The 25,499-nt window shown below is 39.1% G+C and overlaps 1 protein-coding gene across 1 annotated transcript in view; it reads left to right on the top strand.

Moving 5' to 3' along the window:
• The window catches only part of jarid2 (jumonji and AT-rich interaction domain containing 2), a 113,654-nt gene that overhangs the window by 68,596 nt on the left and 19,559 nt on the right, over window positions 1-25,499 (top strand). The window contains exons 4-6 of the mRNA XM_014476106.2: window positions 9,969-10,192; window positions 20,358-20,576; window positions 24,784-25,028. Of these exons, the coding sequence (XP_014331592.2) occupies window positions 9,969-10,192; window positions 20,358-20,576; window positions 24,784-25,028 (688 nt within the window). The remainder of the gene's footprint in view (window positions 1-9,968; window positions 10,193-20,357; window positions 20,577-24,783; window positions 25,029-25,499) is intronic.

Here is a 25,499-nt window from a genome sequence, read left to right as displayed (position 1 = left end):
AACACTTTTTTCTTTCTGAAAATGGAATCACTAACAAATACTGTCTCTGCTTATTCCACAGCAGTTTAAAAAGGCTTTTGTTAGTTGTTTGTTTGCTCCTTTACTCTCCCAATGATTTGCCCATTAGTGTTTGTCTCCAAAACCTCAAACCAAAGAACACTTTGGAAGGAAAACAAATGTAATAGCAGAGACATCAGGTGGTAAAAGCAAGGTTACAAAATCAAAGGTTTTATAGCTGGGCATTTGTGTAATTATCTGTACAGCTCATTTTAAATTTTTTACTGGTTTTCTTCATACACTCTGCTGTGGATGTCTTCTATTTGCACAAATGACCTTCATTTGAATTGCTTGGCAGGCTTGCTCTCCTTTGAAACCATAGCAGTGTTTACTGACACACACATGCTTGAATTTATTTTCATTTTGGGTCAGCTACACAACATTTAGCTTCTGAGTTTGTACTTTCCTCAAAACAAACTTTAACGTGGTTTTCCATCCTGTTTAATGCAGGGTCATGCAATCAGCGTGGTCACAAAATTTGGGGCTGCTTGCAGTCACCTGCAGATGGATGCAGAGAGCATACAGTCTATGGTCTAGAATTCAGCAAAGACTTATGGAAACATAATTTTTGTCCCTCATACTAAACAGTTTCAGTAAATTTATTGAAAATACTCACACTGTCATCTTGAAGTCAGCAATGACAAATTTTCCCTATTTAAACCAAATAAAAAGCAAAGAAGAAGTTATTTTTTTCTTATTTCCCTGGAGACGTCAAGCTTGAACCTCTGCATTTTTCCCTTCAGGGTAGTTCTGGTCACGGCATTTATCAGAAGTGCAGGACATTAGCATTTGTGACAATAAGAACAATGTTGAACTTCCATCTGACCTAATATAGCATTTATATATTCAGATATCAGCTTAATCTGTTTTCAAGATGTCTTTTCTCTTCATCTCCTTATCTGCTCTCATCATTTACTTCAGTCAAAGTGGGAGTGGGGGCGGCAAGGTTACATTTACATACACAGGCCTACTTACACCTTTTATTTGCAGTGAATGTTGACCTTTTGATGCTTCCACACATTCAAGTCTACAGTTAGGTAACAAAAAGCAATCAACAATGAATCCTTTACATTTTTAAGTACATCATTACCACTATTAGTGTGGCGCATCTTTGTAAACTTATTTTTGTCATTTCTTTGCACCAAAGTCCAGTTAATGCATAATAACCTAACTCTAAGTAATAGCAGTTTGAAAAAAGAAAAAGAAAAACAGCTTTCAATTATTAAACATGTCGAGAGTATATTGGGCAATTATATATGAAAACAAGTAGATCACCATGACATTTATACACTTCCTCTTAAAATTCAGATTTATACTTTATTTTTAAACATTCTGTTATTTTTTTTATTCCACTTTCTATAGTTTTGTAAGGGTGTAATTTTATGTTCACAGTAATATGTGTAATATGAGCATTTCATCATGGCTAATGGACACAAAACCACCAGTTGAAAAATGTATACAAAGTATTTAAAAAGTACCAAGAGATGAAATTATTGTCAATCAGAGACAATAATAACAAAAATGCTAATAAATATATTCACTGTTTTCTACAATTTTTCTTTTTAACAATTCAAATTTAAACGATCAATAGAAATAACAATAATGAGTGTTTTAAATTAATTTTCACTTTAGGTCATTTTTATGCTAATGATTTTGGCAGTATTTTCTTTTTCTTTGTTTCACTCTATTCGTTGTCACATATTATCTCATGAATAAATTGCCACCAATTTGACCTCAAAACAGCCTGGAATCGCTGACTAATAACAGTTTATTTGTTTCCGATGTGCATATGCTCAGTGTATATTTGAGTCAGGTCAATAGGTCAGCTCTTTGCATGTGTGACGGGCAAATGAGTTGGCGGGTCAATTCACTGCAGCACCATTTCTCCCTTTTAATCTGTAGGGACAGAAGATCAACAAACATGTTGAAATAGTGCGGCGGTCATGCTCATCGTCCATGTTTTGCTATACCTTTATTCGTAATTGTTACTCCAAAACAATATTTGCATATTTTTGCCAATTTACCCACATTAACATTCTCTTGTAAACATTGTGTGCTCTAAAAATACAGCAAGCTTAAGAAAACTCATGTATCGGCTGGTTTATGTATGGGTTTGATCTGAAGAGAGACAGCAATATAAATTTACATTAAACAGCTGAGTAAACGGTGGCTTTGGTTAAACAGATGCGTCTTGTCAAGATTAATACTCCCTTATAAACATACATGCACTCTTGTCCACATAAACACATGTGTTTGTGAGGCCCTTGTGGGGATGAAATGAATCCAGGCACATACACGCTCATGCTTGTATGGAGCCAGCTGAAGTGAGGTAGCATTTTATCAGGACCATGTGGGCCATCTGGAGCCAATTAATACACCCCCTAAGGTACGGACTCTGGATCAGTGCTCCTCTCATCAAACTTTAACCTTTACCATGAGAGGGAATACAAAGTCTGGTTGTAGTTCAGGCTCATGCCAGTATAAATCATATGGTTGGAAGCTTAAGACTCTTCTTAAGTCATGTGGATCAGGTTTCTGTGACAGACTTTAAAAAACATGGAAGATATTTTATTCTATAGCATAGCTTAATGGTTAGATGGGCTGTTATGTGGGGTTCTATTGGCTGAGCACCCAACTCGGCTTTCTATGTTTGGCTTGTACCTACTCAAGATCAGCCTGCTGTTTCTGCCCCATTGAAGATGCATTGAGAGCAATTTAAAAGTGCCACAAATTGACACGGGGGCAAGTAGCTCATGTTCCCCCTTGCTGCCCTTATCCGAATATCTGGTTACAGTGGTACAGCAAAGGTTTGAAACCAAACCACACAGGCTGACACACATGACCGCCAGCTCTCTTCAGCTGAGGATCCAGGCCATGCCTATCTGGGACGAGGTGTTTCTGTAAACTGTAACGAAATATCAGGTATTTAAGAGAAATGTCTTCAACGTGTTAAAATTAGGTACAGTCCTGATCCATCATTTAACAGGCAGGCGTTTGGCAGTATATCGTCCCATCTGCTGCATGATTAAAGTCAATGCCATGTAAATGCCTGAAAGCTCAGTAGCTTTGGTGTTGGATGGTGTACATTAGTATTATGACTGCCTACATTTCACGCTCACCAAAGATGTTCAGGAAATTGCAATTGCAAATTTTTTTTTTCTTCTTTTTTTCTTGGCACTGACTGATATTTTGTCCTAGATACAACGGGGCAGCTTTACATTTTTGTGCATATATCTAACTCAACCTAGTTGGCTAAATGTTTTGGCAAAATTTGTGTCTTGCTCCTGCTGATGTAGTTAAGTAAAACTGTTGTCATGTGTTTTAAGTTAATGCTAGCAATTTTGCTCTCTGTCTTAATATATCTTGCCCGTAAAACCTTTGTGCACTTAAAGTTAATCATAACGAAACAATGTTGTTGTTTTTTTTGTTTGTTTTTTACCCCTCCAGGGGGTCTTTTGTGGGCTCTAGTGTCCCTTATATGAAAGTAGGCTGACAGAAAAGGGGGAAGTAGAGGGGGGAAGACATGCGGCAAATATCGCCGGATCCGGGAATCGAAGGCCGCGTTGAGGACTCAAGGCCTCCAAATGTGGGTCGCGCTATCCCCTACGCCACCACAGCATGCCCATCAAAACAATTTTTATAGAAAAAATTGTTCTGCTCCATAAACTCAGCATTTTGCTTTAAACAAAATGTATTACTACAGTTTTAGCTGCTTTTAGCATAGATTTTTATAAAGAATAAGGTTACGTGGCACAGCCAGACAGAGCTGTAGCAGCCAACAGTGTCTCTCCTTCAGTAAGAACATTATTTTAAAGAGTTAAGACTTTTTTTAAGCAGTGGGAGATGAAGATCAGTATGATTTTGAGAACCATCTACACCAGGGGTCTCAAACTCCAGTCCTCGAGGGCCGCAGTCCTGCAACTTTTAGATGTGCCTCTGCTGCACCACCTGAATAGAATAATTAGGTCATTAGCCAGGCTGGGAGAACTGATCTACACAAGGAGGAGGTAATTAAGCCATTTCATTCCAGTGTTTTGTACCTGTGGCACATCTAAAAACTGTAGGTCTGCGGCCCTCGAGGACTGGAGTTTGAGACCCCTGATCTACACTACAAAAGGGTTTGGGGGCATTCTCAATTAAAATAAACCACTTGAGGGTTTTTTTCATCACAAGCATGTTCTTGATTTCAATAAACTTACCGCTTTATTAACTGGATAGTGCAGCAGCCAATATTTGATACTTTATAAGTATATATTGTTTTTATATCACATCACATATTAGTTCTTCAACATAAACCCTAACAATACTGTATGCAGAACCTGAAAAAAAAACATGTTCAGTGTGGCATCTTTTCTACCTCCACTTTAATAAACTTTCACATGACCTATCCCAGTCCTAGCTAATCAGATATACTTAGCAAACAGTGTATTATAAAACTGAAGCATGAGCCTCTTTTAGATCATCAGTAGGTTGCACCTGCATCATTTTGTTGATCAATTTATTTCTCAGATCAGATGGACACTGGAAGGTCATGCATTGCTGCTGCTGCATATTTTCTTTTTACAATATCACTACGTCACACAATCACATATTACCCCTCAGAGTCCTCCTGAGATTAATCAGGGGTGAAATATTCCTGGATAGACTTCATGTATCCAATGACTTTTTTCCTATCCTTCCTAAATTTACTAGTGAGTCTCCCATCAGGGTTATATGTCATGTGGTTTATTAAATCCTTTGTCAGTTGTAGCAACAACCAAACTCAAATTTACTTCCAGTTTCACACACACTGAATTTTGCTGATATTCTCTGGCAGACCAGGAGACATTAGCTCTCTGTTTACGATGCTGCTTCTCACACTGAGGATTAGGGATGTGCAACTGAAACTCTGTTTTTGTTAGCCGCAGAAATCTGCAGTGAATGTCGGCTACCTTTTTAGAAAATAAGCTCTACGATGTGTTGCAGTCTGGAAATCAGTGAGAAGGTCATGTCGTCTTAGCAATTTCTTCAGAAGTGATTGGGAAAAAAAAACTGATCTAGAGGTTTTACTGATCAAGTGTTACTCACAGCTTTCTCAATTTTCATTAGTCATTCATTGGTGTCACAAATGTCTGTCTTTGTTCTGCCATTGTTTGCAGGGATTGTTTCCTGGTAGGATCATCAATTCTTCAGCTTTTGTCCCAACTGGGAGTATGTGTATGTTATTAGATATGAGGACAGGAAAAATGGAAAGAGGAAGGGCTGGAAGATGAGTGGATTAGAAAGGCATGAGTATGGACATCCTACAGTAATCTCTTTCTTTCTCAATGGATTGAATTTCCGTTTCCTCTTCTCTCTGCCTTTTTGTTCCTTTTTCTTCTAAATCAATGTGATCAGTCTAATTTTAACCCACACGTGTGCCTGACCTTCCTTCTATGGTGTCTTACCAATAAGTATACCATAGATCATTATGCTCAGGAAGGGGACGTCCTCTGACTGAGACATACACTAGCAGAAGTTGCCGGGGCACACAGTGGGGCTGAATCCCCACTCCGTTGCCACCTGACTCTTGGTGCAGTGGCATTACTTACAAAAAAGCCCTGTCACTGCAAATTGTCTCCATGCTGATTTCTGAGCGCTCACTTGGACTTTGCATTCAATGTGTTTGCAAATCAGACCAGCTCAGAAGTGATGTATTTGCTGTACTTGGAAAAAAAAACCCACATAGCTAATGGATTTTAAGGTGTTAAATAGATGTTACCGGTGTTTTTATTCTCCACTTTTCATCGCACATGAATTTTTTACCTCGGTGTCTGATATTTTCATCCAAGAGCTGTCACCTTTTAAATGATTACTTGTTGCCGGAGTTGTAGTCTCAGCGATATGAAACGCTGCGGCTTTATTTATCTAATCACCTGCTTTTATATTCTCTGTAAACCCTCGTATTATCACATCATCAGCGAAGCAGATCCCTTTTTATTACCTTTTCTTCAGCCGGCTTCTCTGCCGCCAGCATATCATTAAAAGGAAGAGGCGAAGTGAGAACTGACGCTGCATATAAACAATGTGCAAGAATAGAATCCAGTCCATTTTCTGGAGAATTACCTGGATGTGCTGCAAGCTAAACAAGAACTTTTTTGGAAAGAACCTGACACTCTCTTGTACAAGCCGGCGTTGGGTGTCTAGACAGGATGCAGTAATCTCATTTCTTTTTTAGCGCCTCTGTTTCAATTCTGATTTTCTTCTTTCTTACAATTCCTGGTGCTCTGTTTATGTTGTCATATTCTCTGGCTTGCTTTATTTATTTATTTTTTTGTTTGTGTCAAATATTCTCCTCCCTTCACCAATCCTTCCTTTCTCTTTTAAGCTGATAAATCCAGTTCATCTTCGACTGAAGTCATAAAACTACCCAAAGAGGATTTTATACACAGCTGAGTCCAGCCTCTGCTTTAGTCACTAGGAGCACTGTAGATTCATTTTGAAACGTACTGTGCTTTTTATGTCTGCATTACGTGCATGGTGATTTAAAAAGATTGATATTTTATATGTATGTGCAAACAAACACAGTCACATAATTACATGCAGACACAAGCAGCAGGCAGCAGCTACGACATTTCAAAAGGGGCAGGGCTGCAAATGCATGAGACGCATTTAGTTGTTAATATTGATGTGCTTTTTCATTACCTTTTTATAATTGCTCTGACCTGTTGTGCCAATAAATTGTGTAAGAATAAAACTATGTAATTTTTATCCATTGCTATTGAGGAGACCTGCTACTGACAGTGTAAGGTGAGCCTACGCTGCCAAAGCAGGAGACAGAAAATGTTTTTTATTGAGCTAGTTTTTAGTAAACAAGAGGATGAAAGTTTAATTAATGGATAAACACCCGAAGGAAAAAAAAATGCCCTCAGTTGCATAATCCTCTGCAGTAGCTAAATAAGCAGGTCCAGTGTTTGTTGACGCTGCGTTCCTATCGAGGTTCAAAATGTTTTGCATGAAAGTGAACAAAAAAAATATTTTGCAGTGGCTGGGAGGGAAAAAAGACGTCTGATGTATTGACGTCTTTAGTTTCCCCGTGTTTGTGGGAAACTATTAACACATATCTTAGTTTTACTGTGTGTAATTCCCTCTCTGTCTATTTCCTCTCCTTCCTCCTCATTTATCTTTAGTGAACACTCTCTGACCCCATTCTTACAGTCACGCAAGCCTCCGCACTCCCAACTTCTCGTCTGCCTGTCTTACCGCCCCCCACCTTGTACTGCTCTTCTCTCCTGTTGAAGGCTCTCATCTTATGTTACTAGTGTCTGTCTGTTTAGCTTTATAGTTCAGCATTTTGGTTATTTTCTCAGGCTGCGTGGTTAGTAGCATTGTTGTTGCCTTTACAACAAGAAGGCTCTGGATTTGAATTCCGACTGAGGCCATTCTGTAATAAACTTTGGTATTTTTTTTTATCATAACCTTGTTTGTGTTCAAATATTAAAGATGTTGGGGTAGACAAAGTACAAACAATTGTCTGGCCCTCCTACTGTTGAGGTTTGGGCAATGTTTGAGCAATCATTTCTCAATTTCTCACATATTGAGCTCATGTCAGGGCAGGAAATTGACACGTTTTAACTCAGCACTGTTCTCTGATTGGAGTGTAATCGGAGCTCTGAACCTCTCAGCGGCTGCTCCAAATGCACCACGAGTGTTCTCCAGGCATGATCCTATCTCCTGTTACCTTGGACCGCTCCGCAGCAAATTGACAAATAACACCAGGATATCATATTGCTTTTATCTCTTCTCCTCAACATTTATAGTATAGCTCTCACACTCGCTCACTCACGCACCCACACACGCATACACACATTGAAGCAGCACTAATCGATTGAGGCCTGCTTGCTGGTCTGTGTGGCCCCTGATCGTCTGGGACGTTTGTACTTTGTGTGTAACCGCGTCCACGTCCAGGTGTGAGAAGGAGACATTGCTTTTGTTTTCCAGGCACATACTTTCTTTTTTTTAATAGTCTGCTCTCACTCTTGCCTCGGCTGACATGTACTGAGGAATAAAGTGAGACGAAACCAGCAGAGATATTTTGTGGGCTTTGTGTGCCAAGAACAATGTAGAGGCAGAAAAGAGTAAGTAGGTGGAAACAGATTAAGAGACACAAGGAAGGAGATGCTTTCACCTTTACCACAAAGTAAATCAAAATGGACAGAAGCAAAAAAAAAAAAAAAAAAAAAAGAATACATATAAAAAATTCTGAGTGTAAAAGTGTGAGCATAAGAAAATGGTAATGTCAGTCATCTGGGATGCGTTTAGCATCATTGTCAGATTGTTTGCAACATTAGGTACTGAGGGATGTAGACTTTTTTTCTGAGCTTTTAGTAAGATTTGTATTGCAGCAGAGTCTCTGTTTCATCGTTCACTTGAAAGAAGGATAACTATTAGCATGACGGAAGGAGAGGGGTTGCTATAGTCAGGCAAAAACCAAAACACAGACTTGTCTTAACTTCTGTAATACAATTGTCATCCAGTAGATGGATCAGTGGTATAGTTTTTAAATACAAAGCACCCTATTCCTCTAAATATACCAAAATTATGTCCATCTGGGTTAGCTAATGACGCTCATTCCTTAGCCGGGAAAGTAGCTAATGGTTTCCTGAAAGTTGGTTGATGACATCATCAGCAAATCACTGAAAAATCATTGGTGCAATTAGCCTGTAATTGAAATACTCATTGGAGGACAAAATTAATAATGTGAGGAAAAAGTAACTGTAAATATGCTTAAAGCCACAAACTTTCTTCTATTGATTTTTTTTTTCCTGTCGTAATATCAATTTTCCTCTTTTATCCAAACTATATGCAGCAGGTTTGGTTTAGTTTGTATTTATTCAGTTTTATGTTTAATTAGAATTTTCCTTAACTAATGATCTACATAGGAGCCATAACAAGTCTCAAAAATACAAACATTTTTAACTACAGTTTTACAGTTTTTGTATACAGTCTACTTTATCAATCCAGATTGATTAAAGATGGACAATTAAAGCACATTGATTGCAGAAATTTCACAAAGAAAACATGAAAATTAAATCCCACATTGACTGTTTGGTGATCGGTCAGAAGTGGCGTTGCACTTTCAAAATACAACAGAATGTTTTTACATATCAGATTCTCTTGAAATCTCTAATAACAGGTGAAAATCTCTGATTTGTGGGTCTTTGGTGAGATTTGCTGATGAAGTCAAAATACTTTCTGAATAAAAAGAAAACGTCACCAAGTTGGCAACCTGGGGTTGATGGCTAATCAAAGCAACTGTTGCAAAATAAATACCTTCTAGATTTATTTGTTGTCACTGTTTTCCACACTCACTAGTTAGGACTGAACACAGGTTAAATAGAGTGACAAAGTCAGTAATCAGTAAGCTAGCAACACACAAGTATTGCAGAACCCACTGATGGGGGTTTCACCTATAATCATCGATCCGGCAGACCAAACGTCAAACTTTGTAGTAAATGGGCTAAAAATAAATCAAGTTTTATCATGTTTCTGAATGAAATGGTTTATGATAAGCCTCCATTCTCACCACAATCTCTATGTCTAACTCGTGCATGGCAGTAATAGAACGAAACTACATGCCTGAGACTGTGCTCCTGTAATTATCTATGTTAGTTATAAACAAACACCCACTCACTATGTTAATGTCAGCTGGTGAAAGCCTGTATCTCCAAGTTATCACAATGGACTCAAGCTCATTTGATGAGCAGATATGGGAATATTATCTGTATTTTTTTTTCACAAACTGAACATTAGATGTGATTGTGTAATAAGTGCATTGTTTTCATCATCTACTAAAATAGGTAGGGGTAAATTATTAACTTAATATGAATTTGTACAAGAAATCCTCAAAAACTTGTATCTTCCCACTTCAACTTGCTTTTTCCCCCTCTTAGGCCTCGACTCCAGGCTCAGCGGAAGTTCGCCCAGTCGCAGCCCAACTCGCCCAGCACTACGCCGGTCAAAGTGGCCGACACAGGCAACATGAACGGCAACCTGTCCACCGCTCCGTCAACGTCCCTCTCGTCGCTCTCCTCCTCCTCCCTGTCCTCCTCTATCCAGGACCTCTCCCGGCGCAAGCCCAAGACGGAGGACTTCCTCACGTTCCTCTGCCTCCGAGGTAGGCCTCTGCACAGGGGAGCAGATGGAGACATGGTTACATGCACACCCTCGACCAGCAGCAGAATAGCAAGAAAGCTGCAGATGCAGCTTGTTCTAATATTTCACACCGTTCCAAGTTACAGGCGTTTATTGGACGGGAGACGCGCGTTACGCCAGAGAGTTGACAACAGTTTGTTGGCTGTTTGCACGAAGGGATGGGTGTGTAACCAGATCAGATGCAACAAATAAGATTTAATTCAAGTTTTGATCGCATTCACCCAAGCATGTACACGCATGTATCTGTGTGTTTAACACACACAGATACATGCACGTAGTGATACTAACCGCGCTCTTGCCTAAGGCTGAGATTATCCTGCATTTCATCAGCTTACACATCTCCCCCTCCTACTTTTCAGCAACTGTCTGTCTCTTTAACACCCTGCCTATCACCCTCTACTACAGCAGCTGTTCGTACATGGAGTATTCACACACACCCCGCTCTGCAAACACTACACAGGTTCATTGACACTATGGCACACCTTCAATGTCAAATGAACTGTAAAAGCCACGGCACAGCTATTAGCAGCTGAATTAGTTTCCTCTGTGCGCTGCTTACTCTCTCGCACAGCGAAGTAGCTGATCGAGAACGGTTTTAACAGGAAGTACAAACTGACACCAGAGAACATCAGTCACCCGTATCACATCAGTGTCAGTAGCCCAGTCCCCACTAGACGATCATGGTAATTGAAGTCCAGCTCTAATTTTCTTTACAGTTAATGAAGGTGTTGTGTTACAGCCAGAATGGACCGGTCTGTTGTCAGATTTCTGCAAAAACATTTGTGTATTTTCAGCTTTTTTAGTTATTTTTGCAAATGCTTCACTTACTACATATATTTTTTTTTCACTTGACATGTAGCCGAGTGAAAAAAATCGAGGCACCTCACGAAAGGCTGCATTTTTCTTATATTTGGATATTTTAATATTTAATAAAATCACTAGAATTACACAAAGGCCTATTTACTTTTGATGTGCATGAGTATAAAATTGTTACTCAGCCTTTTGAAGAAGGTTTGCTCTGTTTAAACATCAGCCATTTAGTTTTTTGTGCTCCTGACTATTGAAGAGAAAGGGAACGCCATGATGAGATCCAAAAAGCTGCCTGAGGCCTTCAAAAAGAAGATTGTATCAGATTATGAGTCTGAAAAGAGCAGCAGAATAGCAAGAATGCCGTTGGAACAAGAAAGCTGCAGATGTGTTGTGGCACAACACATCGGTGTGGTGTGTGTTGTTGCAATAGTAATCCTGCTCAGCTCAGTTTCAAGGAGCTTTGACACAAAGAAGTCCACAGCATAAAAAATGGTGGACATTAAAGTTAACTGCCAATGTGCCCAAATCTGGACATTTTCCAACAATTCCCAAAAATTCCAGTAGAAGCAACCTTCTGCTGGAAGGTTGCTTTTATTGGATTTGAGCAATAAAATTGTGTTTAAAAAATATCAGCTGTAGTTTATCAGATTCTCTCAAAATCACAAAAAGATTAGAACATTTGTAGAATTTCCCAGGATTTCACCTCTAAAATTTTAGAATTTTAGAGGGCCCACACAGAAAAGCTGATGAGCAAAATATATAGCTTTTTTTTATTCTTAAGATACCCAAATATATCCTCTTTATGACAGAGTATAATCTCAGTACTATCCAAGATCATCTTTTCTCACCTCATTTTAATTGACCTGTCTCCCTCTAACTTACATAGTACCCAAAGTAGTGCTGAAGAGGACTCAAAATGCAGGTGAAACTAATTCAGCCTCGTTTCTACTGAGATGTGTTGCACATATGGTGCTATTCTGAGCTGAATGCTCCCATTACTGGGCGTCATTTAACCTCAGAGGGCTCATTTAAGTACGCATAATTGGTGGTTGCTAAATCTGACTGAAACCTTTCGGTGCCAAGAACCTTGATTCAGATTTACTGGCCCCGGTATGTTTTTGAAGAATGCAGGCTCTGTGTGGAAAAGTAATTCATCAGAATCATTTTTGTTGCTTTCTAAGCTCACTTCTAGTCTGAGCAAGCCAGATTCGCTCTGTGGTGCTGTGCAGCTAATGCTAATGTCAGTGGAAGGCTGCCTGGCTAATAATGCAGCACTACTCTACCAAACGTGTTGCTCCCTGCCTAATATTTTTAGGTTTTTATGACTAGAAGTCTGTTATGTGGGAGTTTGGGATGTTCTGTTGACATTTCCGTTTGCCATGACTTTTCAGCTCTCTTTTCCCTTTGGCCTCCCTGCTGCCCCACATGCAGAGATCCGTACCGAGACACAGGACATGGGAGAATGTCAGCGCAGCCCCTGAGGTTCAGCCTGTGCGTTCAAGCAGGGTTGCAGCTGCAAATGCTTATCTCCACTGTGTCCCTGAGTGCGCTCAGCATATAAGGATATCTGTGTTAATCTTTGCGAAGGGATTCACGTCTTTGATATCGTCAGAAAGCCCTTAAAATCCCCTGAAAGACTTGAGAGATCTGCCCGTAACATCTGTTGGCCATGTTGCAGAGAATGTTCAGCGGTATCGGAGAAATCTAAAAATCCATTTTCATCTTTTTAAAATCTTTTTTCATTTGATTTTGGCTTATTTTCTTTAATAAGTTGAAACACAGCGTGCGAGCGACATTTCTGCCGTGAAGCCTCGTCGATGGTGATTTCTGGGATTCCTCTTGGGTCAAACGTTCAAAGCAGTGTGTAAACACTCACTGCCCCATCCACACCACCCCCACTCCAGTGTTTGCTTATCTTATCTGGCAAACGTTACACATCCACCCGAAAGGCTTCAATCCATCATTCCAGCTGATGGCTATATAAAAGCAGTCAGAATGTGAAGGATTAGTTAGTGATAAAAGTAAGAAGCTAACCTTTTTTCCCCCTTTTATCCCCAATCTGAGCTTTTAAATGACTATTTTAAGATCTTATCCAACTCCGTGATGTTACTGGTGAAGGTTTAAATATTAAAAGACAAAATACAAATAGCTTTTTCCTTTTTCGTCACGCTGATGCAATGTGTGGGTAAACCCAAAGAGTAATTTCTACTATAAATACTGATGATCATCATGAATGTTCTTCCTCTTGCACTATTTAGGCTCATATTCTGCATTTATCTTGTTTCATTTATTTCTCCTGCAAAAAAATCTACATTCTGCACATGGGCTGGAGTTGGTCCCTCCTCCATGTGCTCAGGAGGGTGTTTATGTGTGGTCCTCGCCTGTAGCCGGCCTGTTTATAACCATGGAGAAAGCCATTTGGGCAGTAGCCAGACAGTCTGCCTCTGGCCCTTTTGGCCTTGGGTTAAAGCAAAGGTGCAGCTCTGCTGACGGCACAGCGGGGGCAGCACTGAGGAGAGTGGAGGGAGTTTATTTAACGTTAGACCAATTTAAACATGACCGATGAGGGATGCAGTACAATTTTGGATCATTTTGTAATAATTCAAACTGAATAATTGTAGAAAATCTCACACAAAGGCTTAAAGATCAGAATGAAAACAGAGCTCCCTTGTTGCTGTTGCGGGTGTAATTTCCCTTGTACAGTGTGTGGTGTTGTGTATGTGCGTCTCGACAGTGTTTATCCCTCTGCCCCCTGGGTTGCCTGCTCAGCCTGTCAACCCTAGAGAGGTGCCTCTCAGGTTCAGGGAGGCCAATCCTGCTGCACTGCTTACATAACCTCCTAGGACTGACCTAGTGAACCAAAGACCTCGGATTCCCAGGATGCGATTACGCGTGCGACACAAATGTGAACGTATCACATCTGAAGCATAATGATAAGACAGTACCAAGTATAGAGATACTGGTATTTAAGTAATTAAGAGATTTAAATTCTCTGAGTTGCTATAGTATCCTCAAATTATTCCTAGCTCTGAAATGTTTTCACAATTTTTCTCAAACTACCTCTACAAATCAGTTTACTTTTGCAGGTTTTTGGTTGGTGTATCACATAGGAAAAAATTTTGATTCCTTATGACAAAATGCAAATAACATGAATATTTTGCACACCATAAATTGTCAGGTTTATATTCTATGAACATGTTTTTTGTTTTGTTTTATTTCTTTATGAGTTATTGAGAACAAATTCTTATTTACAATAACGACCTTGCGGGGAGGGAAGAACAGAAGAACATTTTCACTCCCAGGAATAGTGCCACCCATTGAAATATATGTTGCTGTTTTGACGGCCTAATTCTCCCAGGGATAAGTTGCTTCCCCCTTGCATCAATATTTGGATACTTTTAGGTTAGCACCTGGAAGCTGCATGTTTGCATGCAGTAATGGTGGTGTGTTATTATTCAGTACAGCACTGACTGATTCTGGCTTGTCCTCAAAAGCATGGCCATTATCTATGTAACTAATGGCTTTGCTAACAATAAGGAGTTTATTTTGGTGAACTCCCATTCTTCATAAAAATGATGAAGAGTTTCTCTTTCCCCGCCAGAAATTCTGTTCTTGTTGTCACTCTTACATTCCCCCCAGAGAGTGTTCTTTCTTCTTGCACATGAACGTGGTTCTTATTTGTAAGTCATCAGATCTACTTGTTCCCATGGTGGTTAAACCAACCTGATTGACTATTAAAATTGTCCTCATTGTTTCACTTCCAGTTAAGGGGACAAAGGAAGGGTGACTAGAAAAAGGAAGGGATTGTAATTATGCCACCCCACCCAAGAGCCCCGTTAAAAATGACAATCCTAATAGACTCTTTCAGACCTAATTATGACTTGTCTGGCCGGAATGAGGTGGATGAAAGCCGGTGTAATTGGGGGATTGTGTTCAAGCTTTGCTTGAGATCTTGAAGTAAAAATGAGCAATTTTTACTTTTTTTTCTTGCATGCATTCTTCTTTATGTGTTTTCTGATGACTAACAGATTTAGAGAATCAGTTCGGAAAAAAGGAGTTGAAAATTTTAGGCGATGACCACATTTATATTGCGCCTGCCCCCTTCCACAGGATGACTGCGGTCAGGATCGAAACATAAAAGTAAGCTGAGTTACCCAGAGGAAACCCCTGCATGCCCGGGGACTATTGGGTAAATTGGTCTCTCCAAGTTGCCCTTAGAGTGTGTATGTGTGCATGGTTGTCTGTCCTGTGTGTCTATGTTGCCTTGTGGATTGGTGACATGTCCATGCTTTACTCCACCTCTCAACCAATGCCTGCTAAAGTTGGGCACTGTTTGTATTTCCATTAATTTCTGCTTAATATGTACGGTTGTCTTATAACTCGATAGTCTAATTGTACTATCTTAAAGTTAATAGTTCACACAATTTGTAAATTTTTACAAAAAGAGTAATTATTCTTCTTCTATTGTGAACATTTTTATTTGAGCACCTTTGCAACTTGTAACTCCAAACACCTCAGGTTTTACCTCAGGTGGCCCTCCAGTCTGTTTCCATGACCTGCTGACTTCTTCTCAGAACAGTAAATTACAACCATTTAGCTAATGAATCCAGTCATTAAAAGTTGATTGCACCAGTCTGTTTGCTCCCTCATTGTGTATATTTTCAGCCGCTGCTGCACCTTTGATGATTTTCAGTGCTATCAGGGCTGTGTGTGCTATCGTTCTGGTTATAATCCTGGAAAAACGTGATGCAATTCATGTTCCAGCATATCTTATTTTGTAAGTTATCTGTAGAGAAACTATAAAGTAAATACATACAGGACCTCTGTTGGCATGTTGTCTTGCTTTAAATAAAAGTGGTGTTAGAACTGATGGAGGAGTTTAATTAAAACATACCGATGTTCTGATCTGATCTTAAGGATAGGCTTGGGTTACTGATCAAGATTTTTGTTGTAATCGTATTGAGGTCCCTGACAAAACTCAGCTCCTTTTTATTTTAAACTAAAATCAATGACACAGGGATTGCTTAAAAACAGTAGTATAAGCTGTGCATGTTTCTTTGTTTATCTTATGAGTTCAGGTATTCTTTAATAACATTTAAAATCTATTTTTGTATCATTTACATTGATGCTCACATTAGATGAACTGCAGCTCCCAGTTTTTTTGTCATGTGATTATCTTTACTGGCTGAACTGGATATCCCCAATGTGATTTTACAATTTTCAAGGGAAGCCACACATTTTCTTAATTAATCCAGAGAAAAAACATTTCTGTAAGTTTTGTCCAGACAGGATTAATTGGAACCACAACTGAGTGTGTTAAATGTGAGCTGAACCCACCAATGGGTTGGGTCAAATGGCACAGTTAAGCACAGCAGAGGGTTGATCATTTTTCTCCTCTGTCAGAGCAACCTGCCTATGGGATGTTCTTTTCTATTTTGTTTATGTGAAAAGCCAGACTTTAGGAGCAAAATTCCTGAAATAACACCAATTTAAGTGTTTCCAAATAAAATCCTAAATATTGAAATGTGAAATGTTCTTTATAGAAGCTTTGGCTGTCTTGCTCATTTTCTAATTCTAATTAGAATTTTAATTAATTCCTCATATAATTTCAGGCTTTTTCACATATATTTATGTAAAAGATTTATCTCTTTTGCTAGTCATATAATTTATTCCAGTACCCTCACATATTTGTTATCTTAATGGGCTTTATATGTATAAAATGTGTAAAATCTAAGGCACGCATTTAGTCTTTTCCAAAACAAGTATGCTAATTAAATAACTGGCATAATTCATTATGTTCTATTTTAGATACTCGGTATAGTTTAATACAGGCCAGTTGAATTCAGCTTATTTCTCAGAGGCTTAACAATTATTTTAATTGGCTTATAATCACACATTACTTTCCATTAATGCGCTTTTAAACACTAAGACCCCCTAAAAGGGTAATAAAAACCACAGTAGTTTCTCCTGCTATGCTATCGATTTAGTCATAAAGGCCTCACAACTTCATAAAATCCACAGTTTCCTGCTCACAGCCAGATTTAATCAAAGCTGCAAGAACATTGCATAACCATGCATTCTTGTGAAGTACAAATCGGCAATTACAAACACCCGATTACAAAATTAAAAAGAGGGGAAGAGTCTGTTCCTTAGCTTTTTCTCTGTAGTGCCTTTCAATAAAAAAGAACAGGGCGTGTTGCTGTTTTTTAATAGGGGATACTGATAGTGGAAAAATCTTTGAAGCTCCTCATAAATCAGGCATCTTTCATTTTGTTTTGAGGCAGTTTCCTGCAAGATTAATTTCATGCAAATGAATAGCGAGATGAGAGTTAAACTCAGAAGAAATGAACAACTTTATCGCTGTACAGTGACGTAAACTAACCTTTGTATTTTCACCATATTTTTCCAGAAACACTTTGCTCCGTTATCCCACGTCTGCTGACCAGCTGGATTCTATGATTTAGCTGAAATGAACTCTTAGTCCAGATATTTTGACTGCTGTTACTCAGGAAGGCTCCTTTGTTTGCAACCTTTTGCTCCAATCTTTTCATGTGGAATTCAAATGCATATGCACTTGACTTTTAAGACAAAACAAAACTACATAAAGGTGAACCATTTTGTTTCATTTTCACCTAAACAGGGCTCAATACTCTAATGATGTCAAAATTCTGACGGTTGAAACTGCTTTTCTTTCTGTAACACTTCTATATGTTCAAGTTACTTTTAATATTTGTCATAACTCAGCACTTTTTATTATAGTGAAGGTGAAATGTTGTTAGTAAGATCTCAAATCTATGACCTTCGCTATGTGAATGGTTGACGATCACAAAGCAACCTGCACACGCAGAAAAAATTTACGCTACACACCAGCACTGTGTTTACAGAAGTAATAATGGATGGTGCGATCTATGCGTCAGTTTTTTTGTTTATTTGTTTAGCTTGTTGAGCAATTGGAGCTGACAGCGTTGTGACAAGATGAAGGAACCTAAGAAAAACGTTAACTTTATCCATTATTTGTCTGGATTTATTGCATCTGGGTGCAGAATTATGATGCATGCCTCACGTCAATAACGTAAAAGTTGGATAAATGTGAAATGACCACATTTATTTGACCAAATTACAAAGCTGACTTCAGAAGCTTTGTAATTTAGTACCACATATTAAAATGCCACAAATCAAATTATTTTCTTTCTTTTGTTGTTTTAGGGTGAAATGTTTTAATTTGGCCACTCAGACTGCCAGATGAGCAAAAAAAGAGTATTTTAAAATATTTGTTCCTTAGATAAATCTGGGCCATCAACTACTATTTATTTCCATTTTGTTGTTTGTGTTTTGGGATGGTAGGATGTTGGCTGTGTTGCATTTGTTTAGGCATATGGTAGTGATGCAGTGAAGTGAAATCTTGGTTTTCAGCCATAATAGCAATATTGATATTGCTGTCAGCCCAAATTTTCACATCGGTGCATCTCTAGTTGTGAGTATGCTGTTAGATTTTTTTTTAATGTAGATTTTTTCAATTAATACAAATCCCATAACTGAAGGGAGTTTCTGCTTTTTAATAAGTAAAATTATTTAAGTTACCCATAACAGCTGCAATATATGAAAGTAAAATTTCCCCCCAAAAAACTGTTTTATACTTACATCTGTTGGACTATAAAAGTGTTTGACCCACTGATTTATTATTGCAGCTTTGTGGGATTTATTAATACTGCTGTTGGCTCTGTGACCTTTTGTTTGGGGCTTATTGAGGTAACGTTAGAGGCCATCTGCTGCCAAAAACAGTTCACCTCCTTAGTGCTCATACTAAGCTGCATTTCTGAGAGACGACAATGAAAGTTATGGGCTATGACAGAAAAAGGAAAGAGGGAGAACATCGGCTTTCTTTTCCAATAGGGTCGGTAATTGACTGTAATCCTGTTTGGAAGAGTGTAAGAGACAGATTTGGGATTGGCTTTGCTGCGTGAGACTTTCACAAGTAATGTGAGCACATGTACATAATGTATGTCTCAGAACTGTCAAAAGCTGGAGCCTCCGTGGAAAAAGAGACTGCTTGTTGCACAATGTCAGTTTTCTGGACCCAATCCCAGCTATCAGTAAAAATGCGTTCTCCTTTTCCCTCTGCTCTGTGTTGGACTACTTTCATTGCCGTGCAGTGCCGTTAGAAAAACAAGTTGGTTCAACAGAAATGCAGGGAAAAACACCAGAAACAATAGGCACCGAGTGTCAAATTAGAAATGTAAAATCTTCAAATGCAGCTTATCAGCAGCAGATTGGAAAATGTTAGTTGTGCTGGCGTATTCAGAAACAACAGAGCTGTCATCAGTCTAACATTGTGCCGTGCATGTCCTTGATTATGTTTGTGCATTTAACTGTGAGTGTAACAATGGCGGTACTCCGTTCTGAGCGGCTCGGAGAGCATCAATGGGCCACCAGCTGGGATAATAACAGATTAAAAACAGCAGCACAATCAGCATTACACTCAAACCTCAGTGGGGCTTATTTTTATGGTAATGCTTCAACACTGATGTTGATCCATTTGGAAGATTTCAGATTACAATCAAAAGAGATACCTTCTCATATACCAACAGCTGGATCGGGTTTAACATAGACTTTTTGACTAAATCTGCGTTCAGGCCTCATTTTCAATTTCACTGGCTACGACCTTGAATTGAGGTTCTTATGCAGATTTCAAAAGAAAGGAATTTAATTTACCTTTTTTTCAGATTTGCTCAAGTATGAGAAAAAATAGGTGATTGGAAGCATGTTTTGTTCTTCCAGACTTTGTTCAGTTTGAAAAGTCATTCATCCATCCCTCTATTCGTCTCTCAATCTTAAGTTTACATCCATCTATTAATTTGCTCATTCATCATTTCACATGTCTATCCATCAATCTATTCTCCCATCCTTACATCCATTAGTTTATGCATCCATCTGTTTGTCTGTCCTTCTGTCCATCTGTCATTTTATCTCTGTATGTCAATCCATTCCTCTACTCATTAGTTTGTCCAACCAGCTACTCTTGTGTCCATCCATCCTTTATTTTGTCCATCCAACCACCCGCGTATCAGTTTGTCCAAACACCCATCCTGCCGTCCATTAGTTTTTGTGTCCATCTGTCTGTCCGCCCGCCCATCCATTTGTCCATCCGTCCACTTCTGTGGATACATTTGTCATAAATTAAAACTACATTTTGTGTTCATACTGTGATCAGAGAAATCTACAGAGACTTCTGAGAGTTAATCTCAGATTTTTGACATAAAAAACTTATAGGAAAACCTCTTACGTTCTTTTTTCCATTTTTCCCTTTGTGTGCTCAGGTTCCTCTGCCTTGCCCAGTAATATGGCCTATTTTGGAAGCTCCCAGGAGGAGGAGGACCTGGAGGAGGAAGAAGATGAGGAGGAAGAGGAGGTGCGGAACAGCGCAGGAGTCCACACACAAGGTGCAGGGGGCAGCAGCCAAGCCTCGGCCTCCTCCTCTTGCAACTCTACACCTCGCAAGGGCAAACTCCCCACCAGGCAGCCGCTCAATGGGCACGGTAAGGGCCAGAACTGGAGGTCGGAACAAAGCGCGCCATGTGTTTATGACTAACTAACGTTGAGCTCACACACCAGACTGCATGTTTTTAGTTAGTGTAATGTACCTCAAAGATCCTGGTGAGAGGAGTTAATGAAGGAGAGAAAGACAGGAATGAAGCAAGTGGAGAAGAGCTAGAAGAGAAAACAAAGAAAAGAGAACAAAAAAGCAGAGAAGAGCACAGGCGAAGGATTACATACCTTTAAGAATAACTAGAGCTGACTTGAAAGTTCAGAAGCATACCATGGATCATAAACGAACAAAAGACAGATGTGTAGTTCTTGTTCTCATTTGTGTGCATATGTTAGTCTTCACATGTAAGCAGATAGCTGTTTGCACTTCTGCTTTGAACCGTGGCAACAAGAAGCATGCTGCATAGAGTTGCAGAGCAGTGCATCAATTCTTTCCACCCCAATTAACACTTATCTTACTAAGCCCTAACAAGGTGTTTATGCACATACTGCAACAGCTGGCCAAGACCCCAGACACACACATGTAACACTCTTCCAGCATATGTACACCCCTAGGGGGCAGCGCAGACATTCAGATGAGTGCACACATTTGTGCACACGGCGCATGACATTTAGAAAATCCCACACTAGCAAAAATCCAAAGACCACAGCATTATATTGATCTTATTGCATAGACTTAAGCTTATGCATAGAATTAACACTTGGTAAATTTATAAGAAGTCTTAATCTTATTAAATTTGCATTGATAGGGTCTTGTTAGATTCTCATCATTTCAAGTAAAAACATCAGGGTATCACATTATTTACACAGATTTTCCAACATAATCCAACTTCCGCTTAGTTTTTAATTGGATTTGACGAATAGTGTAGACTCTAAATCTTTATGGGATGTCTTGAATATTAACAAAACATCAAGTTTTGAAATGATGTTGCCTTATTAATAGCGATAGATGGTGCTCTGCTAGATTCCACACCTTGAGGGAGCATTATGCAACATTAAATATTTCCACATAATCAGTATATTTTTCTGCATATATAAGAAGAGTGAACTGACTGGAAGTGCAAACAGTTGGAGAAAACTCCAGTGGTTATTTTATTGTAGGTAGGGGGTGAATCCTGTAACCTCAATATGACTTTTATATACACAAACTTAACCTATGGTTTTTCTTCCAATCCGATGTTTTCAATGAAGCAGGGCCTGAGTTTCATATTTCCTCCCCTTTCCGTCCCCGACTTTAACTCCTTTCTTGGTGTGTAAAATGTCTCTCCCCTCAAACCCCCCAACCCCCTGGAATGTAGAGGAGTAAACTGGAGATAGATTAATGGGATTTAGAACAAGGTGAAAACTTCCTTTAGATTTGTGTGTTTGAACTCACATTGAGAATCGGGCTAGTCTCTTAGGAGCACACAGGCTTCCCTCATCTTTCCTAGAACACATGTAGCTAAAATGTTAAACTGTACATGAAGCGCAAACAGAAGGACAGTGAAACCTGTGTGAACAGATCCAGGCTTGCTCTGTGCATGAGGACAGCTTATTCTCCTTTTTTTATCTGGCACACAAACAGTGTTTGCAAAGCAACTTGGCGCCTTCGCGCTGATATGCTAAATAAATAGATAAGAAAGAAAACATGCAGATATGCTTTGTAGGGGACAATAGAGATGGGTGAGGTTAAGGACATCGAAATGGACATTTGTGTATCCAAGAGTCGACAGCATTTAAAATGTATCTTGCTGAATTAGGATTTATCAAATGGGACAGTTTAATATGCATCTTGGGCTCCTGTCCAACAGGAATGCTTATATGGGCTCTTGGGCAGAAGAAGAGTGGGAAGCCAAAAGGAGAATGAGGGCAATTGAGAAAAAGGAAAAGTAATATTGGTGAAATGTTGAGAGATGTTTTACTCAAGGAGGTAGAGGGAGGTAGGAAATGCTTTACATTGTAGGTCATTCATCAGCACTCCCTCTTTCTGCTACTATTTCTCATTTTGGCCATCCGCCATGTTGACTTGGCTGAATTAAACAGCTTTTAATGGGTCCAGTTTTTTTGCTAAGCTCACTTCTCAAAATGTCAAGAATTTTCTCTTTCAACAGGCCAGGGGCAACATGAGACCTCCAGACGCTCACAAGTGTTGGAATGCGTGCACTCATATACTGTATGTCCTCTATACAGTTTCGCATCTAAAGGCTTGCAGAAACATGAAGTGAAGGCTGGAAAGAGGCCTATTTGGGATGCATGTGGCATCACCTGCAGGTCTCAAAACCCATTTTGAACCAGTTCATTGACAAGCAGCATAAAGACGTCTTCATCCACTCTGTAAATCATGCATATTCTAGCGAATTTGCCAAAAGTTTGTCGCTCTAATGCTTATCCATATTTTTCCACTTGGTCATTGTGGTTAAAACCCTCTGGAGCTTATTGACATTGACAGTAACTTGAAAAACTCACACTATGACTTTAATAGCATTCCTGCTTTAGGAACTTTCCACATTCCCTTTTTAAAGCTTTTTGTGGGTGCGATGTTAGCTTGTTGTACCCCATTAAAGTTTTTACCTGATTCAAGAGGGCTAAATATCTTCTTGTTACTTGGTGAACTGAGCTGTTTTAACTGAATTCTGGCCTGTTTAACTGTTAGCTCCTATATGACTGAAGAATAGAATTAGAATCAGTGTTGGCACGTTGCTATCTTAATCCACGAATGTAATTCCTCAAATGGATCTTTGTGAGACCTCGAGCTAGCTCAGTAACCTTTAGCAATAGGACTTACCATCAGCACTCCTTGACTTTCCTTTTATTGCCTTTTGACATGTTACAACCACAAACTTGTATTTTGTCAGAATTTCAGTGATGGACCAACAGAAAACAATGCAGGGCTTTAAAGTAAACGACTCAGATGTCTTATTTTCAAAATTGTTTGATCAAAAAGTGAGATATGCAATCTTTTTGATGACTCCAAACAAAATAGCATTTACATTTAGGAAAGATGAGGGGTGATCAAAAGATGGATAAAACTCATTGCAGTACTGGAAGAAAACCTGTTAGAGTGCAACACACATTCAACTAGGACAAAATAGCTGCTGACTACTTGCAGCTGTAATTGCAGCAAAAAGAGCCTGTAACTTTGTTGGTCTTTGTCGATAAAATACACTAAGGTTCTTGATTGTAACATGGCAAACCATGAACAAGTTCAAAAGCTGTGAATGTTTGACTTATAAATAATAATAATAATAATAATAATAATAATAATAATAATAATAATGATAAGCATTATTCTACCCAAGTAGTTTGCTCTCTCTACTGACTTTCACCTCCTTAAATTCCCCAAAGTAGAATAAGACACAGTTCCTTCCCCCATCAAACATCTTTATTGTAGAACCGCCTTCCAGCATTTTCTCTGTAACCTGAAAAGCAAGTCTTAAAACATTCTTTTAGCATAAAAGTTATAGTTGATGCTCATTCCTTTAGTTTTGCTCTGTTAGAGCACTAAGAAACGTCTGCTCAGTATCATAACCTTAATTCTGCTTTTTTTATATAATGTATTAATATCCTGTTTTTTCTATCATTAACTTTGTGCTTTTCTTCTAGCAGGTATCCAAGCCGTAGCACGTGTGTGTTTTTTTGTGTCCCTCTCCTGCTCTCCCAACCCCCAACTGGTCAAAAGCAGATGGCTGCCTACCCTGAGTCTGGTTCTGCTCTAGGTGTCTTCCTGTTAAAAGGGAGTGTTTCCTCTTCATTTTCATTGCCTGTTTCTCAGTGCACGCTCAGGATGGGGGATTGAATCGAATCAAATGTTCGATGCAATCCGTTGGTTTGCTTTGCTACTGCAAGGCTGCTTAAAGAAATGCAATTATATGGAATTGGATTGAAGTAAATGGGTTCAAATTGGGTTATATTGGCTTGAACTGAATTTGACTGAATGGATTCGGCCTCTCATTTAACTTAATCTGAACCTCAGTGCCTTGAGATGACCTTTGTTATGAATTGTAGCCTCAGAAAATGAACTGAAATGAATTGAAAGAGTTCATCCTGTTCATGCACTTTTAGAAGAGCTCTGGCTAAAATCCGGGTCTCTTCATAAAGATATATTTTATCCTATGTCTCTTTATTATTATTTATTGTGCTTGTGAATAGTCATTGTTGAATAAGTTAAGAATGCTAAAAGCAACACAGCTGATCCATCTTTCTTTAAATCCTTTCCAGTTTTTAACAACCACAGCAAAGCAGGGACCAGGGAGAGTCCGAGGCCGAAGGCGGGCACACACAGCAGGGATGCACCCGCTCCTCCACTGCCGCCTCCTCCGCCGCCTCCTCCACCTCTACTGAGGGAGCGCAGCGAGCGGGCGGAGGCGCGAGAGCACGCCAGGGAGCTCCAGGCCTTGGCCAGCAGTCGGGGCACCGCCAACGGGTTGCCATCGAGGAGAGCGGCTGAGGAGCTACGGAAGCAGGTACGGTCTATATTAAAGCTTTCATGGATCTACTGGAGACGGCTTTAGCAAGATGTTAATAGGAGAAACAGATAAAGGATGCAGTTTTACAGAAACATTTCTGTGGTAATCTATTAGTTTTGAATACAAATACTTCTCAGCACATTAGAATACCAACAAAAATGTAATTTAAGTTGAAAAGTTACATAGATTAATTATATGCAAAGTGATGTCTTTTAAATGTTTATTTCAATTCACTTTGATGATTATGGCTTCAAGCCTATAAGATCCCAAAATTCAAAGTCTCAGATAATTACAATATTTCAAAAGCCAAATAAAATATGGATTTTAACACTGTAAATGGTAGCCAAACTTTATTTCCATGTACTTTACACTATATACAACCAACCCTCTTTGTAGCATTAATTACTGCATTTATGTGGTTCATGAACTCTTACAACACAAAGTATTCATTGCCTAACCCCCTGTCTT

The sequence above is a fragment of the Xiphophorus maculatus genome, chromosome 13 (genome assembly GCF_002775205.1).
Source record: "Xiphophorus maculatus strain JP 163 A chromosome 13, X_maculatus-5.0-male, whole genome shotgun sequence".
Lineage (NCBI taxonomy): Eukaryota > Metazoa > Chordata > Actinopteri > Cyprinodontiformes > Poeciliidae > Xiphophorus > Xiphophorus maculatus.
The sequence above is the reverse complement of the archived record's forward strand: the minus strand, read 5'-3'. Positions and strand labels throughout refer to the sequence as shown.